This window comes from Phyllopteryx taeniolatus, unplaced genomic scaffold (assembly GCF_024500385.1).
Source record: "Phyllopteryx taeniolatus isolate TA_2022b unplaced genomic scaffold, UOR_Ptae_1.2 contig_24, whole genome shotgun sequence".
NCBI classification, from domain to species: Eukaryota; Metazoa; Chordata; class Actinopteri; order Syngnathiformes; family Syngnathidae; genus Phyllopteryx; species Phyllopteryx taeniolatus.
Genome location: NW_026903162.1, coordinates 2,350,277 through 2,364,929, shown reverse-complemented (window position 1 = coordinate 2,364,929; position 14,653 = coordinate 2,350,277). Strand labels below are relative to the sequence as shown.

The 14,653-nt window shown below is 44.1% G+C and overlaps 1 protein-coding gene across 2 annotated transcripts; it reads left to right on the top strand.

Moving 5' to 3' along the window:
• Window positions 1–4,992: 4,992 nt before the first annotated feature.
• Window positions 4,993–14,420, top strand: LOC133473276 (uncharacterized). Of its 2 annotated transcripts, XM_061764877.1 has the most exons (4): window positions 4,994–5,460; window positions 11,481–13,835; window positions 13,920–14,033; window positions 14,141–14,420. In XM_061764877.1, the coding sequence occupies exons 1-4, from the start codon at window positions 5,337–5,339 to the stop codon at window positions 14,380–14,382; spliced, it is 2,835 nt and encodes a 944-aa protein (XP_061620861.1). In that variant the 5' UTR covers window positions 4,994–5,336; the 3' UTR covers window positions 14,383–14,420. The 2 variants fall into 2 exon arrangements, with proteins under 2 accessions (XP_061620862.1, XP_061620861.1); XM_061764878.1 differs by having other exon boundaries at window positions 4,993–5,460; window positions 13,920–14,420.
• The last annotated feature ends 233 nt before the right edge of the window (window positions 14,421–14,653 follow it).

Here is a 14,653-nt window from a genome sequence, read left to right as displayed (position 1 = left end):
TCCATCATTCTGCTGGGGGACTTCAATGCTCACGTGGGCAATGACAGTGAGACCTGGAAGGGCGTGATTGGGAGGAACGGCCCCCCGATCAGAACCCGAGCGGTGTTCTTTTATTGGACTTCTGTGCTCACGGCTTGTCCATAACGAACACCATGTTCAAGCATAAGGGTGTCCACACGTGCACTTGGCACCAGGTCGCAGTTCGATGATCGAATTTGTGGTCGTGTCATCGGACTTGCGGCCGCATGTCTTGGACACTCTGGTGAAGAGAGGGGCGGAGCTGTCAACTGATCACCACCTGATCCATGCCGGTCCGACGTGGCAGGCCCAAACGTATTGTGTCTGCTAGCAACGTCTGGCAGAATCCCCTGTCAGAAGGAGTTTCAACTCCTACCTCCGACAGAACTTTGCAGGGGAGGCGGGGGACATCGAGTCCGAGTGGACCATGTTCCGCGCCTCCATTGCTGAGGCGGTCGACCGGAGCTGTGGCCGTAAGGTGGTCGGTGCCTGTTGTGGCGGCAATCCCCAAACCCGTTGGTGGACACCAACGGTGAGGGATGCCGTCAAGCTGAAGAAGGAGTCCTATCGGGCCTGTGGGACTCCTGAGGCAGCTGATGGGTACCGGCTGGCCAAGTGGAATGCAGCTCTGTTGGTCGCTGAAGCAAAAACTCTGGTATGGGAGGAGTTCGGTAAGGCCATGGAGAAAGACTTCTGGACAGCTTTGAGGAAATTCTGGTCCACCATCCGGTGTCTCAGGAGAGGAAAGCAGTGCACCACCAACACTGTGTATAGTGGGGATGGGGCGCTGCTGACCTCGACTCGGGACGTTGTGAGTCGGTGGGGAGAATACTTCGAAGACCTCCTCAATTCCACCGACATGCCTTCCCATGAGGAAGCAGAGTGTGGGTTCACTGAGGTGGGCTCTCCTATCTCTGGGTTTGAGGGGACCAAGGTAATTACAAAGCTCCTCGGTGGCAGGGACCCGCGTCTGGATGAGATTCACCCGGAGTTCCTAAAGGCTCTGGATGTTGTGGGGCTGTCCTGGTTGACACACCTCTGCAACATCGCGTGGACATCGGGGACAGTGCCTCTGGATTGGCGGACTGGGGTAGTGGTCCCCCTTTTTAAGAAGGGGGACCGTAGGGTGTGTTCCAACTACAGGGGGATCACACTTCTCAGCCTCCCTGGTAAGGTCTATTCAGGGGTGCTGGAAAGGAGGGTCCATCGGGAAGTCAAATCTCAGATTCAGGAGGAGCAGTGTGGTTTTCGTCCTGGCCGTGGAACAGTGGACCAGCTCTACACCCTCAGCAGGGTCCTCGAGGGTGCGTGGGAGTTCGCCCAACCAGTCTACATGTGTTTTGTGGACTTGGAGAAGGCGTTCGACCGTGTCCCTCGGGGAGTCCTGTGGGAGTATGCCCTGATACGGGCTGTTCGGTCCCTGTACGACCGGAGTCAGAGTTTGGTCCGCATATCCGGCAGTAAGTCGGACTCGTTCCCGGTGAAGGTTGGATTCCGCCAAGGGTGCCCTTTGTCACCGATTCTGTTCATACATTTTATGGACAGAATTTCTAGGCACAGCCAAGGTGTAGAGGGGGTCAGGTTGGGTGGCCTCAGTATTGCATCTCTGCTTTTTGCAGATGATGTGGTTCTGTTGGCTTCATCAAGCCGTGACCTTCAACTCTCACTGGAGCCGTTCGCAGCCGGGTGTGAAGCGGCTGGGATGAGAATCAGCAGCTCCAAATCTGAGACCATGGTCCCCAGTCGGAAAAGGGTGGCATGCCCTCTCCAGGTCGGGGATGAGATCCTGCCCCAAGTGGAGGAGTTCAAATATCTTGGGGTCTTGTTCACGAGTGAGGGAAGAATGGAACAGGAGATCGACAGGTGGATCGGTGCAGCATCTGCAGTGATGCGGACTTTGTATCGGTCCGTTGTGGTAAAGAAGGAGCTAAGCCGAAAGGCGAAGCTCTCGATTTACCGGTCGATCTACGCGTTCCTACCCTCACCTATGGTCATGAGCTGTGGGTCGTGACCGAACGAACAAGATCCCGGATACAAGCGGCCGAAATTATTTTCCTCCGGAGGGTGTCCGGGCTCTCCCTTTGTATCTCTAAGGGTGAGAAGCTCGGTCATCCGGGAGGATCTCAGAGTAGAGTCGCTGCTCTACCACATCGAGAGGAGCCAGATGAGTTGACTGGGGCATGTGATTCGGATGCCTCCCGGACGCCTCCCCAGTGAGGTGTTCCGGGCACGTCCCACCGGGAGGAGACCCCGGGGACAACCAAGGACACGCTGGAGAGACTACGTCCTTCGGCTAGCCTGGGAACGCCTCGGGATCCCCCTGGAAGAGCTGGATGAAGTGGCTGGGGAGAGGGAAGTCTGGGTGTCCCTGCTAAACCTACTGCCCCCGCGACCCGACCCCGGATAAGCGGTAGAAAATGGATGGATGCTTTAATTGTCAATCATCAATATGTGTGAAATTAGACACTCCACAAATGTGAATGCACATTAAATTTTAGATGTGCTCTTTATAATGTATTTCTGTAATTAGACTGACATTTTGCCTGTTTGTATTTCACCCCAAATAATATAATCTCCATGTAATGATGACAATGAGGAGCAAACGTCTCATTTTTCCAAACTTGTTTTTCTCGTCTTCTGAATGGGCTCTCTGGTGGGAGGCACTATCATGTAAAGAGGAGTGAGGGCCGAGGAGGCTGCAAATAAAGAAATGAGATTGGCCGTTGACGCTAACTTCCACCCATAGCTTGTTTTATCATTAATATTAGATGTTGTTTGTGGTTTGTAATGTAATAGTAGGTGTGTGTTTTACTAACTGGTTTTACATCATTTTGTTTTGTACTCGGCCTAAGTTAGTGTTTTGTGTAGTGACAACCCAGTTTGTGTTTCCTATGACGGATCACATCATAGCAAGCTCGCTGCTGATTGTTGGATGTGCATCACACGTATCTTCACCTGAAGTTGAAGCAGTACAATGGGAATGTGATGCAATTTTAACAAGCACTTTGCAATTATTACCAGTCTAAATATCCATCCATTCATTTTCCGTACTGCTTATCCTCACTAGGGTCGCGGGCGTGGTGGAGCCTATCCCAGCTATTTTCGGGCAAGAGGCGGGGTACACCCTGAACCGGTCACCAGCCAATCGCAGGGCAGATATCCGGGGGTGCAGATTAAATTTTTCTGCCGAGCACCTATGAGTGACTGGTGAGTGGGTGGTATAGGGGTGCCCTGATGGCGCCCCTTCATCACCGCACCGCTCTCACTCTCCACACTGTAAAACATGAGGTGTTTGCTCAATTTAAGACAAAGTAAGAATTTACACTGATATTTGTAACTTCATCACTGCCTAGCTAGATAAGTCTAGTGGCATGTACTCAACAGTAGCTGAATTAAATATGAAATGCCCTCAAAATATCCATGGAAATAGTTCAATTTTTTTCTTTCCCTTTTTTTTTCACAGCGAACAAAAACAATTAAAGCTTTTTGGTTTCTTTTTTTAAAGACATTTTATGCTGTATGCACTATAGGAAAATCCTAATAACAGTACTTCTGTTATTTAAAATATGAATTTATGTACAATTTAGATAATTATTTGTATTTATGTAAATGTGTTGTTGTTTCAACTATAGTTCATAAACAAATGTTAAAATTAAATATTCTGCAATTGGCATGAAGTTTTGGAAGGTGATGGGCGTTCCATATAAATAACGGTTTCATCATGTATGACTCGTGTTACTCAGGTAGGTTAACAATTCATTATAGTTTAGCCATGATTTTAAATACGGATTCTCCAATTTTTGTGTGTGTAATAGAGACACGTTTTTTTCACTGTCAATCTTTTTACCTCCTAAAACTACGGTATGCTATTTCATCACCTCCCCCAGAAAGGGTGCGACCAAATCATGTGCTACCAGTGCAAAAGTTAATGTAGCGCCCTGTCCAGCTGTGAATTATGTCATACTTGCTAGTGTTTGTGTGGAAAACTCAACTATTTATGCTCCAATTAAGAGGCATGCACCACACCACGTATGGTATCATTCTTTTGGAATCCAAATAAGGGGGGGAGTCGTTAAGCCGCCACGCCGAGAAGACAGTCCACAAGAGTCGTTGGGTGGAAACTTCCTCATTAATATTCCTCATTTGCATGAGTTAATGACGCCCTACAATCACACCTTTGACTAGAGCTATTCTATCAGTCCTTGGTCTCCGCAATGTAGTGGGAATTAGATGGTTGAACAATTTTCCACATCTCCTCCAGAACTGAAAAACACATTGAAGTTCAGGTACAGAAACTTAATTGAGTGGAGATGACGTGTTCACATTATGGTGGCATCTTTTAAATCCTTTTTCTCTCCACACCCACAGATGCATAAAAAAATTTGTTCATGCAAAACATACATGCTTCATCACTGCTATCCTGGTGATGCACTGGTGCACTGGGGTGAGAAACTGTACACGTCAGCCTGCTAACAACATGATGAAAACATATACAGTAATGAATCAGAAACACACCTCCACTGCATCATGCAGGTATCATAAATTACACACACACAAACACACTACAACCTGTAGGCACCGACTAAGAGACATGACATAACATGAAATTGTCTCTTTGAAGCGTTTATGACACCACAACACACATAACAACCACTCCGTAAACGCAATACGCAGGTTTAGCCAACAGATGGAGCGCTTTTTTTTAAGTGCGCCAAAGCTTCGAATCATTGCTTTAGAACGCCTCCGTTTATTCACCCCTAATTGGAGCAAATTAAAATTATATATTGTAATGAAAGAAACTCAATTAAAGCAGTACCACAGTTGACGACATACATTATATGTAAAATAATTTTTAGCTTATTCAGAGATCTACTCCAAATGCTGACATACAGGAGAATAAATGACTCTTCTTCTACTTGTGCAACATTTTAGTTGTTGTTAATTTTACTTTTGTGTATCCATTTTTCGCTGCCGTCTCGTTCGTCCAAGTGGACTTGCCGTACAACTTCCGCCGCAGCGCTCCCGTTTACGATTTGTGGAACCAAACGTGCTTCACTAAATCGTTCTTCCAAGAATTCGTACTGAACGTACTTAAGGCTCGACATGGTGCGCCCCGTGACTACTTGACTGGGGTAAAACATGATTCAACAAGTGGTCGTGTCCGGATAATCTCGTCTCGGTGCACTTTGAAACTCTTTGAGCTGGTTTAGCTTTTATTAGCTTGCTAGCCTCTAACAAAGAGACACGTTTGTTGGCGACACATAGCTAAGCAGAGATCAAGGGTAAGTGTAAAGTGTTGTATTGCCGTGGGGGGGGAAATGTGTGCACGAACGTCAGCAGAATACGTGGGAGAACTTTCTGGAACTAAAGAGGAGAGAAGGCGACAACGTCGACTACTGGACGCTAGTTTCAAGAAGCTTCGAGATGTGTTATTCGGCGCAGGTTTGTTACGTCTTACTCTTACTTTTTTTTTTTTTTTTAGATATATATATATTTTTAAGTAACTAACTTACAATTATTAAAAACATTCCTGTGGCAGTTGTATGAATGCTGAAGAGCAGATAAGATCATTCAGGATATAGTTTTATTTGAAATGCGTTAGGGCGCCATCGTCCAGGAGTGAGATTCATGTTTATCAGACATAAAAGTAACACAAGTTTCACCAGAATCAGAGGTGCCGTAACAGAGCAAAAAACAAGGTGCCACTGAATATATTCCCTGCTACACCTCACTCATACACAGAAACACAATTCTACAGTCATTCAAACTATTAAAATCCTTTTTAACATGGCATGCATTTCCGAGCTACGCTTGAATGCACCATACGCCACGGCTCACACACGAACAAGCGGACCGATCAGTTGTTGGACAAAATAGTTGTATAAGTTTAGTAACGCTTCTACATGTTAATGTAGACAATGTATGAGAAATTAAAACTAATTCACTGCCAGCCTCCCCAGTTAATACGGATATTTGACTTCTAAACCTGTCAATGGGAGTGAATGTTAATAGGTCATGTGAACGTTAATGTAGAGTGAGTTAGTGATCGTGAAAAGTCGACCGGCAAGGAGATGTCTGTGTGACTCGGTCCAAATCAAAAGTTATCATTTTGATACACAATGTGTCATAAAGTCAAATCGGAGCCCTGATGAAAGATTGATATTGTTACCTACAGTATATTAGCTTGCTTGCAAGCTTTTTGAATGTAAGAAACAAAGCCACTCACTGCACATATGGAACATTGTTTGGAAACGTACTGATCCTAGCCTCATATGTTGTCAGAGTTATGATTTAAGGGTTTGGTGGGCCTTAGGATTTCAAATTGGGTAGACTGGGCACTTGTTTTGCTTAAAACACAAAGGTAACTTGTTTGCTTTGATAGATGACTTAGGAAATCAGAAAATAGTCCAATTTGACTAAACTGAGGATTTGAAATCTTAATTTATATTTCAAAAGTGGTTCAATTCCCTTTCACTTCCTTTCCATCTTGTGTCATCATTGGACAGTCAATTATGTGGCCGGTTGTGATTTGACTTAATTGTATTTTAACTCAATAGCTGTTGTGCAATTTCCATTACTGCATTTTCCTTTTATGATAATGGTTTGATAAATTTGGTTGCGATCATGAGTGTTATGAATGTATTGTTGAGATAGTTTATTTACTGTTCTGCAGAAGGTGCTTAATTAATGTCTATCTTTACACTGTAAAAAAAACAAAATCTATATAGTTATAAAGTAATTGAGGGCAGAAAAGCAATGCTATGCCGCAGAAGGAGAATGTGAGGTGGACCACCGTTTAAAATTTATTTCTCAATTGTATTACATTGAAAACAAAAACTGTTCGAGAGAATAACTCCACTGACATGTACAGAGTTCCCGGCTTGACATGGGAATGTTATGGTGGTCACAATATAGTTGTGACATGCACACAAAATGCTAATAGATGACCACAAAAAAGGTGTAATTTGCACACAAAATACTAATTGGTGGGTTTATAATCGTTCCGATGAACAAATAAGAAAATGCTACGCACCCTTGTTAGAAACTGCAATTCCTGGTGTCCTTAAGGCAAGTGAATAGCGTGCAGTGCTATGCTAAGGCGTTTCAAACTCTTGTTCCACGTGCCCGCATTTAACTTTCCAAAGGTCTCTGCACGGCCCTGATGTACATGTTACATGTAATGTTACATGTATGTAACATGCATTTTCTAACATTCCTAAGCATGAACGCTTACTGTGACTACACGGCGCCATCAAAAAGGCCTCGATTCATACTGATGTCCAGATTTTTTTCTTTATTTTCCCTCTCCACCCATAACGTTACAAAATCACAAGACACCATGAAAACTATAACTTAACCATGAGTCCTCCGAGGGACACGGTCGAACGCCTTCTCCAAGTCCACAAAACACATGTAGACTGGTTGGGCGAACTCCCTTGCACCCTCGAGGACCCTGCCAAGGGTGTAGAGCTGGTCCACTGTTCCACGGCCAGGACGAAAACCACACTGCTCCTCCTGAATCTGAGATTCAACTTCCCGACGGACCCTCCTCTCCAGCACCCCTGAATAGACTTTACCAGGGAGGCTGAGGAGTGTGATCCCCCTGTAGTTGGAACACACCCTCTGGTCCCCCTTCTTAAAAAGGGGAACCACCACCCCCAGTCTGCCAATCCAGAGGCACTGTCCCCGATGTCCACGCAATGTTGCAGAGGCGTGTTAACCAGGACAGCCCTCCAACATCCAGAGCCTTGAGGAACCCCGGGCGAATCTCACCCACCCCACTCAAATCATTAACACTTTAAACTCTGCAGATACATGTGCATGAATGATCCTAAGGACTCATTAAAGCCAATACACTCTAATCTTTATACATTCATAATCATGGTAAAAATATGTCTTTACTGTTATTGATCAAGTTACAGTGGACCCCCGCATATTTGCGGTTCAATTCACCTATTTGTGGATTTTATTGTATTTCTTTTCCCCCCGGCGGCACGGTGGGCGACTGGTTAGAGCGTCAGCCTCACAGTTCTGAGGTGCGGGGTTCAATCCCCGTCCCCGCCTGTGTGGAGTTTGCATGTTCTTCCCGTGCCTGCGTGGGTTTTCTCCGGGCACTCCGGTTTCCTCCCACATCCCAAAAACATGCATTAATTGGAGACTCTAAATTGCCTGTAGGCATGACTGTGAGTGCGAATGGTTGTGTGTTTCTATGTGCCCTGTGATTGGCTGGCAACCAGTTCAGGGTGTACCCCGCCTCCTGCCCGATGATAGCTGGGATAGGCTCCAGCACGCCCGCGACCCTAGTGAGGAGAAGCGGCTCAGAAAATGGATGGATGGATGGATTTCTTTTCCCCCCTTATGATTATGTACCCCTCTGTGAGTCAAGGTTAATGTGGGGTTTTCTTTTTGCTTGCAGTACAATGTATAAAACACCAATTATTATTGACAGTGCCGTATAAATGTTTTTGTCCCCTTCATAACTTGATTTTTTTGTTGTAATTTATATTTAAATGTTAATCAAATCCTCAAACCAATTTTAATCTCAACAAAGACAGTTAATATAAAAGGTGGGTTTTAAATGATGATTTTATTAAATTCATGGGGGAAAAATTTCCTTGTGAAAAAGTAATATTCCCCTAAACGTAATACGTGGTACCTTGATTTCCCCAATTTATGAGTTTTTCTAGTTACAAGCCTTCGCTTAGTAAATGTTTTTTTCTTTTTTAGTTTTAGTTACAAGTGCGCTCCAGTCATGCTGCATATCGAGTGAAGTGTGAATAAAAGAGTAATCAAACTGTAATGCAGTTCACACAAGAGCTGGGAGAGCCACAGTCGGCGATGCACCTTCATCCATTTATTGAACGGGGCCGTTAAACATGAGACAAAATGAGAACATTAGCAACAAGCTCCATTAGGCCACAATTTGTGCCCAGATGGTTATACTCTAACCACCTACCCTTGAAGGCATACATACAACACTACTTTATGAAACCACTTTATTTAGTTGCATTTGTTTTCATTTCTTTTAATTTGACCTTTTTTTTTTTTAACAACACCACTATTTTTCTGTATTAAAACAGGTACCCTAAAATTTTTGGGGGGTGGTTGGATCAGCTTCATGGTATTTCAGTACATTTCAATAGGGACTGTTGAATTGATATGAGTCACAATCTTGGTCACAAAATAATTAAACTCATGTCAAGTCAAGTCGTCGTGGAAGAATTTTGGGTCACTCTTCTTTACAGACTTGTTTAAACTCAAGTCATATTGGAGGGTTTTTGTGTATGTGTCTTAAGGTCATACCACAGTATCTTACCGTATTTTCACGACCATAAGGCGCACTGTATTAAAAGGCGCATTCTCAGTTACGGGTCTAATTCTGTATTTAACACATACATAAGGCGCACCGTATTATTGTGCACAGGCATGGTAAAACATACGGTAGCTTAAAACATACGGTAGCATGCATGCACGCTCAAACAATGTTTTTAAAAAGGCAGCGGGAGCAAAACTGATTTAGATTATACTTTATTGAAGTATTTAACAATGTGCTCACGTTATTTTTTGATCAATCCTCATCCACAAATCCATCAAAGTCCTCATCTTCTGTATCTGAAATGAAGAGCTGGGCAAGTTCTCAATCAAACACGGAGTCAGTCTCATTGCCGTGCGGCTCCTCAGAAATGATGCCGGCTTTTACGAAAGCTCGAACAACAGTGCAAGCAGACACGTTAGTCCAAGCATCCACAATCCATTCACAAATTGTGGCGTAACTCGCCCGGCGCTGCCTCCTAGTCTTAGTAAAGCTGTATTCGCCATCTTGTCATCCATGGCTCCCACGCCGCTCACAACTTCACTTTGAACGCCGTTTACACCGATGTCCAGCGGTTGGAGTATCTTCGTCAAGCCTCCCGGAATGATGGCAAGCTCCGCGTTATTGCCCTCAGTCAAATGGTGACTGTAGAGACGCTTCTACCGGCTGTTTTTTGCTCATTAATCCATTGCTCGAGTTGGTCTTCTAACTCGGGCCACCTCGCCTTGTTTCTGCGGAAACTCAACTTCGTCTTCTTGACTTGGCAAAGCTCGTTTTCCTGCTTCCTCCACTTGCGAACCATGGATTCGTTGATCTTGAATTCTCTCGCGGCTGCTCAATTCCCATGTTCCGTAACTAATAGCTTGCAGTTTAAACTGTGCTTCGTAAGGGTGTCTCTTCGTTGGTGCCATTTTTGTGTGGTATGACCTTAAGACACATACACAAAAACCCTCCAATATGACTGAGTTTAAACAAGTCTGTAAAGAAGCCGTAGGTCCTTAGCCAAACCGATCCACATACCGGAACTATATCCCTACTGGGGGCGTGTCTTTAGCATCCTCTGTCACGTGCACCCTTCCCCCTTTACGTCCGCATGCTGTCCTCAGTCACGTCCGCCTTCCTCTATATAAGCAGCGTGTCGGCAGGAAATGCTCCTAGCCAGTCAAGCGGAGCGCTCATTAAAATCACACAACATTTACAGATTTTGGAACTCGGTGCACACATAAGGTGCCCTTTAAGTGTGCCTTATGGTCGTGAAAATACGGGAGTTGAATTTCACTTTGCACTTCATTTCGCTTTTTTGTGCCATTTAGATAAAAATGAAATTGACAAAATGTTGTACTTCCAGTTTAATGGTCGAACTTGCCCTCTAAAACCCCCATCGTTATTCGTATTGATAGTGACGACTGAATAACAAATCACAATCGAAGTGTTAGTTACTTGTACTATTCCAAAATAATAGTCCAACAAATAAAAACTCCAAATTGATTATTTGCGAACTATCTAAAGAACCGGTAAGAGAGTACGTGGGCATGTTTTGACTTTTGACTGGCGCGTTTTAGTTGGCGTGGCTCCGTACAGAAAAGTTTTTCTTGTTAGTTTAAAATGGCTTACTTTAACTAGGCTCCCTCGCCAAAGCTTGGCCACAGGTAGAATCCCAGTCGGGTCTTTGCGCTCGTCGCCAGTGCCTGCTGGCTACTTAGCCGTGCTAGCTATTTGGATCAACTTTCTGCCTTTCTCTCTCTTAAATAGCGCATTTAATTTTTAAGAAAACTTTAAGATCTGCGCTACAATGCGTACATAGGCAGAAGCGATGCGCAGTAAGTCAAAATGGTAGTGGAAGTAAACAAAAGCATTGCAACGCATTGATTTGTTTTCATTCGAATGCAAAAATTCTGATTTGGGAATAATTTTTTCATTGGAATGTGAAAATCAATCTGAATAGCGAATCATCAATTCCTAGTACTATTCCAACTAATCAACTCCTCAAGCGCCTTTGAAAGGAATGTAAATGTGATTATCTAACGTCTTGATGAACATTGTCAAAAACGTATAAACAATAATACACATCACAGTTACAGCATGAGACATGACCGAGCAAAGTTTGATTTTACCAAACCATGTACCTTTGTCTTGTTGTTAATTACAGACGTCGATGAAGAATATCTTCATCCTGAGCAGCAGGTGCCAAAGCCCCCTTACATTGACAAAAAAAAGGAAAAGCCCCCCCACATTAACGAGAAAGAGAATGAAGAGCCCCCCCATATTAAAGATGAAGAGGAAAAAGAGTCCCTCCACATCAAAGAGAAAGAGGAGCCAAAGTCCCATCACAAAGAGGAAGAGGAGCCAATGCTCTGTCACAATAAAGAGGAAGAGGAAAAAGAGCCCCTCCACAAAGAAAAAGAGCCGCCAAACTCCTATAACATTAAAGAGGAAGACAAGGAGTATGATGTCACCAAGTTGGCATTAACTTTGAGGAGTGAAGATGCTGGTAAAGGTGAAAGTGAGGACAACAGAGAGGCTGAACCTCCAAGTAGCAGCTTATGTCAACAAATGAAAAAAGATAATGGAGACAGCTGTGGACGATCACAAGCAGACAACCTCTCAGCTCCACAATCAGAGTGTGACAACATATCATCACCCTTTTTCGACACAGACAGTGGTGATGATGAACACTCGAACTGTGATGCAACTTGTGACACTGACAAAGAACGCTGGAAATGTTCTCCAGGTTCTCCCCAACCACATGGTTCAACCACATCCCCTGATGAACCAAATTCAAGTAGTGGAGTAAACGGCCATGTTTTTATTCGTGCATACCAAAAAAGAAGCCACAAAAGAACATACTTCAAGAGACATTATTGCTTGTATTGTTCAAAGCCTTATGCAAAGATGGCTCGACACCTACAATGCGCACATCACGATAAATGGGATGTGGCTGAAGCCCTAAGCTTTCCAAAGAGGTCAAAGGAGAGAAAAAAGCAGCTCGATTACATTCGCAACAGGGGCAATTTTGAACACAATACTGCTGTTTTGAAGTCAGGAAAGGGTGAGCTGGTGCCATATAAGCAACCACCCAAAGAAGCGCAGGGAAGTGACTTCATGCACTGTGCCTACTGTCAAGGGCTTTTTGCAAGGAAGGTGTTGTGGCGACATATGCACGCTTGTGTCTTTAACCCTGCATCAGTCCCTCCTAAGCCGGGAAGGAAGCGGGTTCAGTCACTGTGTTCATACATAGGTCGGATACCTTCCCACGCGAGTAAGGAACTTTGGGGTGTCATCAGTGCCATGAATCATAACTCAATCACAGATATAATAAAAAATGACAAGGTCATTATTGATATTGGGCAACGCCTGTTAAACAAAGGTGGAACATCAGCAAAAAACCTCGAGTATGTGCGAGTCAAGATGAGAGAAATGGGGAGGCTCATTGCAAATGCAAGGAAGGTCACCTCCTGTAAAAAATTTGAAGACCTCATAGATCCACAAAAGTACACAGAACTGACTGAAGCTGTGAAGTCGACATGCGGGTATAACATTAAAGCAGGGAAGCTCACTTATCCAACACTTGCCAACAAACTTCACAATACCCTGACTGAAGCAAGCAAATTGTTAGAAGCTCAAGGTTTAATCACAGACAATGAAGCGCTTGTAAAGAAAGCCACTGAGTTCCAAAAAGTCCATCAGAAAAGGTGGAATGAATTGATTTCGCCTGTAGGACTGAGGAACATCAAGGACTCTCGATGGAACATGCCCACTCTTGTGCCTTTTATTGAAGATGTTCAGAAAATGCACATATATCTCAACCAAATGGGAGACAAGCACTACAAATGCCTTGCCCAAAGCATTTCTTGCCAAGCCTGGGTGGAGCTATCCAATGTCTGCCTCAGCCAAATAATTATTTTTAACCGACGCAGGGAGGCCGTGGTTGCGAACATGCCCTTATCTGCATTTTTAGCAAGCGAGACTGTTGATCCACACAAGAATGTCGACTGGGCACTCTCTGAAGTTGAGAAAAAACTGTGCAGACATTTCATAAAGATTATCGTCATGGGGAAACATGGCCGGCCAATTCCAATTCTCCTGACACCAAAGATGCTGTGTGCATTACAACTCCTTGTTCTGCTGAGACAGAGCTGTGGAGTTCTTGAAGAAAACAAATACCTGTTTGCAAGACCTGGCACCATGACACACGCCCGAGCTTCAAACTGCCTCCGTGGCCATGCGAAGCTTTGTGGTGTGAAGTACTCCAAGTCAATCACATCCACCAGACTGTGCAAGCATGCAGCAACCTTGTCGACTGTGCTGAACATGACCGACACTGAGATGAACCAGCTGGCTAACGTTCTTGGTCATGACATAAAAGTCCCTCCTGAGTTCTGTCGACTCCCTCAGAAGACCGAGCAACTTGCCAAGATCAGCAAAGTTTTGATGGCACTCGAACAAGGAAGATTAGCTGAGTTTCAAGGCCAGGACTTGGATCAAATTGAAATAAATTCACATGGTGTGTTGAATGTTTCTGAATATTTGTACAGTTTATTTTTTGTTTATTCACATTAACGAGCTGTACTTTGCATTACTTCAACAGAAACAGTTATTGACAGCAGTGAGGAAGATGACAATACCTTGGAGGAGGCAACCTGTTCGAAAACTGAAGAGACCGCGCCCTTGGAGGAGGCAACTTGTTCGACTACCATTGATGGTAAATGCTACATCCAGGCTCTATTATGTTAAATTTGCTTTCTTGCTGTACATCTTGCTGAAAATGTAGATTTTAGTATTAGTTTTGCATTGAGCTGCCTGTGCTAGTCACATTAGGTAAAGCACGACAGAAGACGTCAACACAGTGGAGCCAGCAAGAAGTCCAGGCAGTGAAGAAACATATGAGTCGTTTCATCACCTCTTGCATTGTCCCAGGAAAGAATGACTGTGAGGAATGTTTAAGGGCTGACCCAAAAGCGCTAAAGAACCGCAACTGGAAAAATATTAAATTCTATGTTTACAATCGCATTAGGGTCAAGCAAAGGAAAACTCTACCGGTATGTGAATAATGTGAAACTTAAGTCAATAAAAGTTATTTTCATTGCAAGTTTAGTAAGTGCTACAGTATTTTTATATTAGTAACAGAAACTAAAGGATTGGTTATAAGGACTGGGGAGCTTCTCGAGACGGGCCCGGCGTCAGTGTACAATGTGTTTTTTGATATCTTCTCGAGTGACGCAGAGGTTTCTTCAGGTCCATAGTCAGTGATTCAATTGCATCTCAAGAAGGACAATGACATCCAAATTCTGGATAGGAATGGCCGCTGGTTTGAGGTGAAAA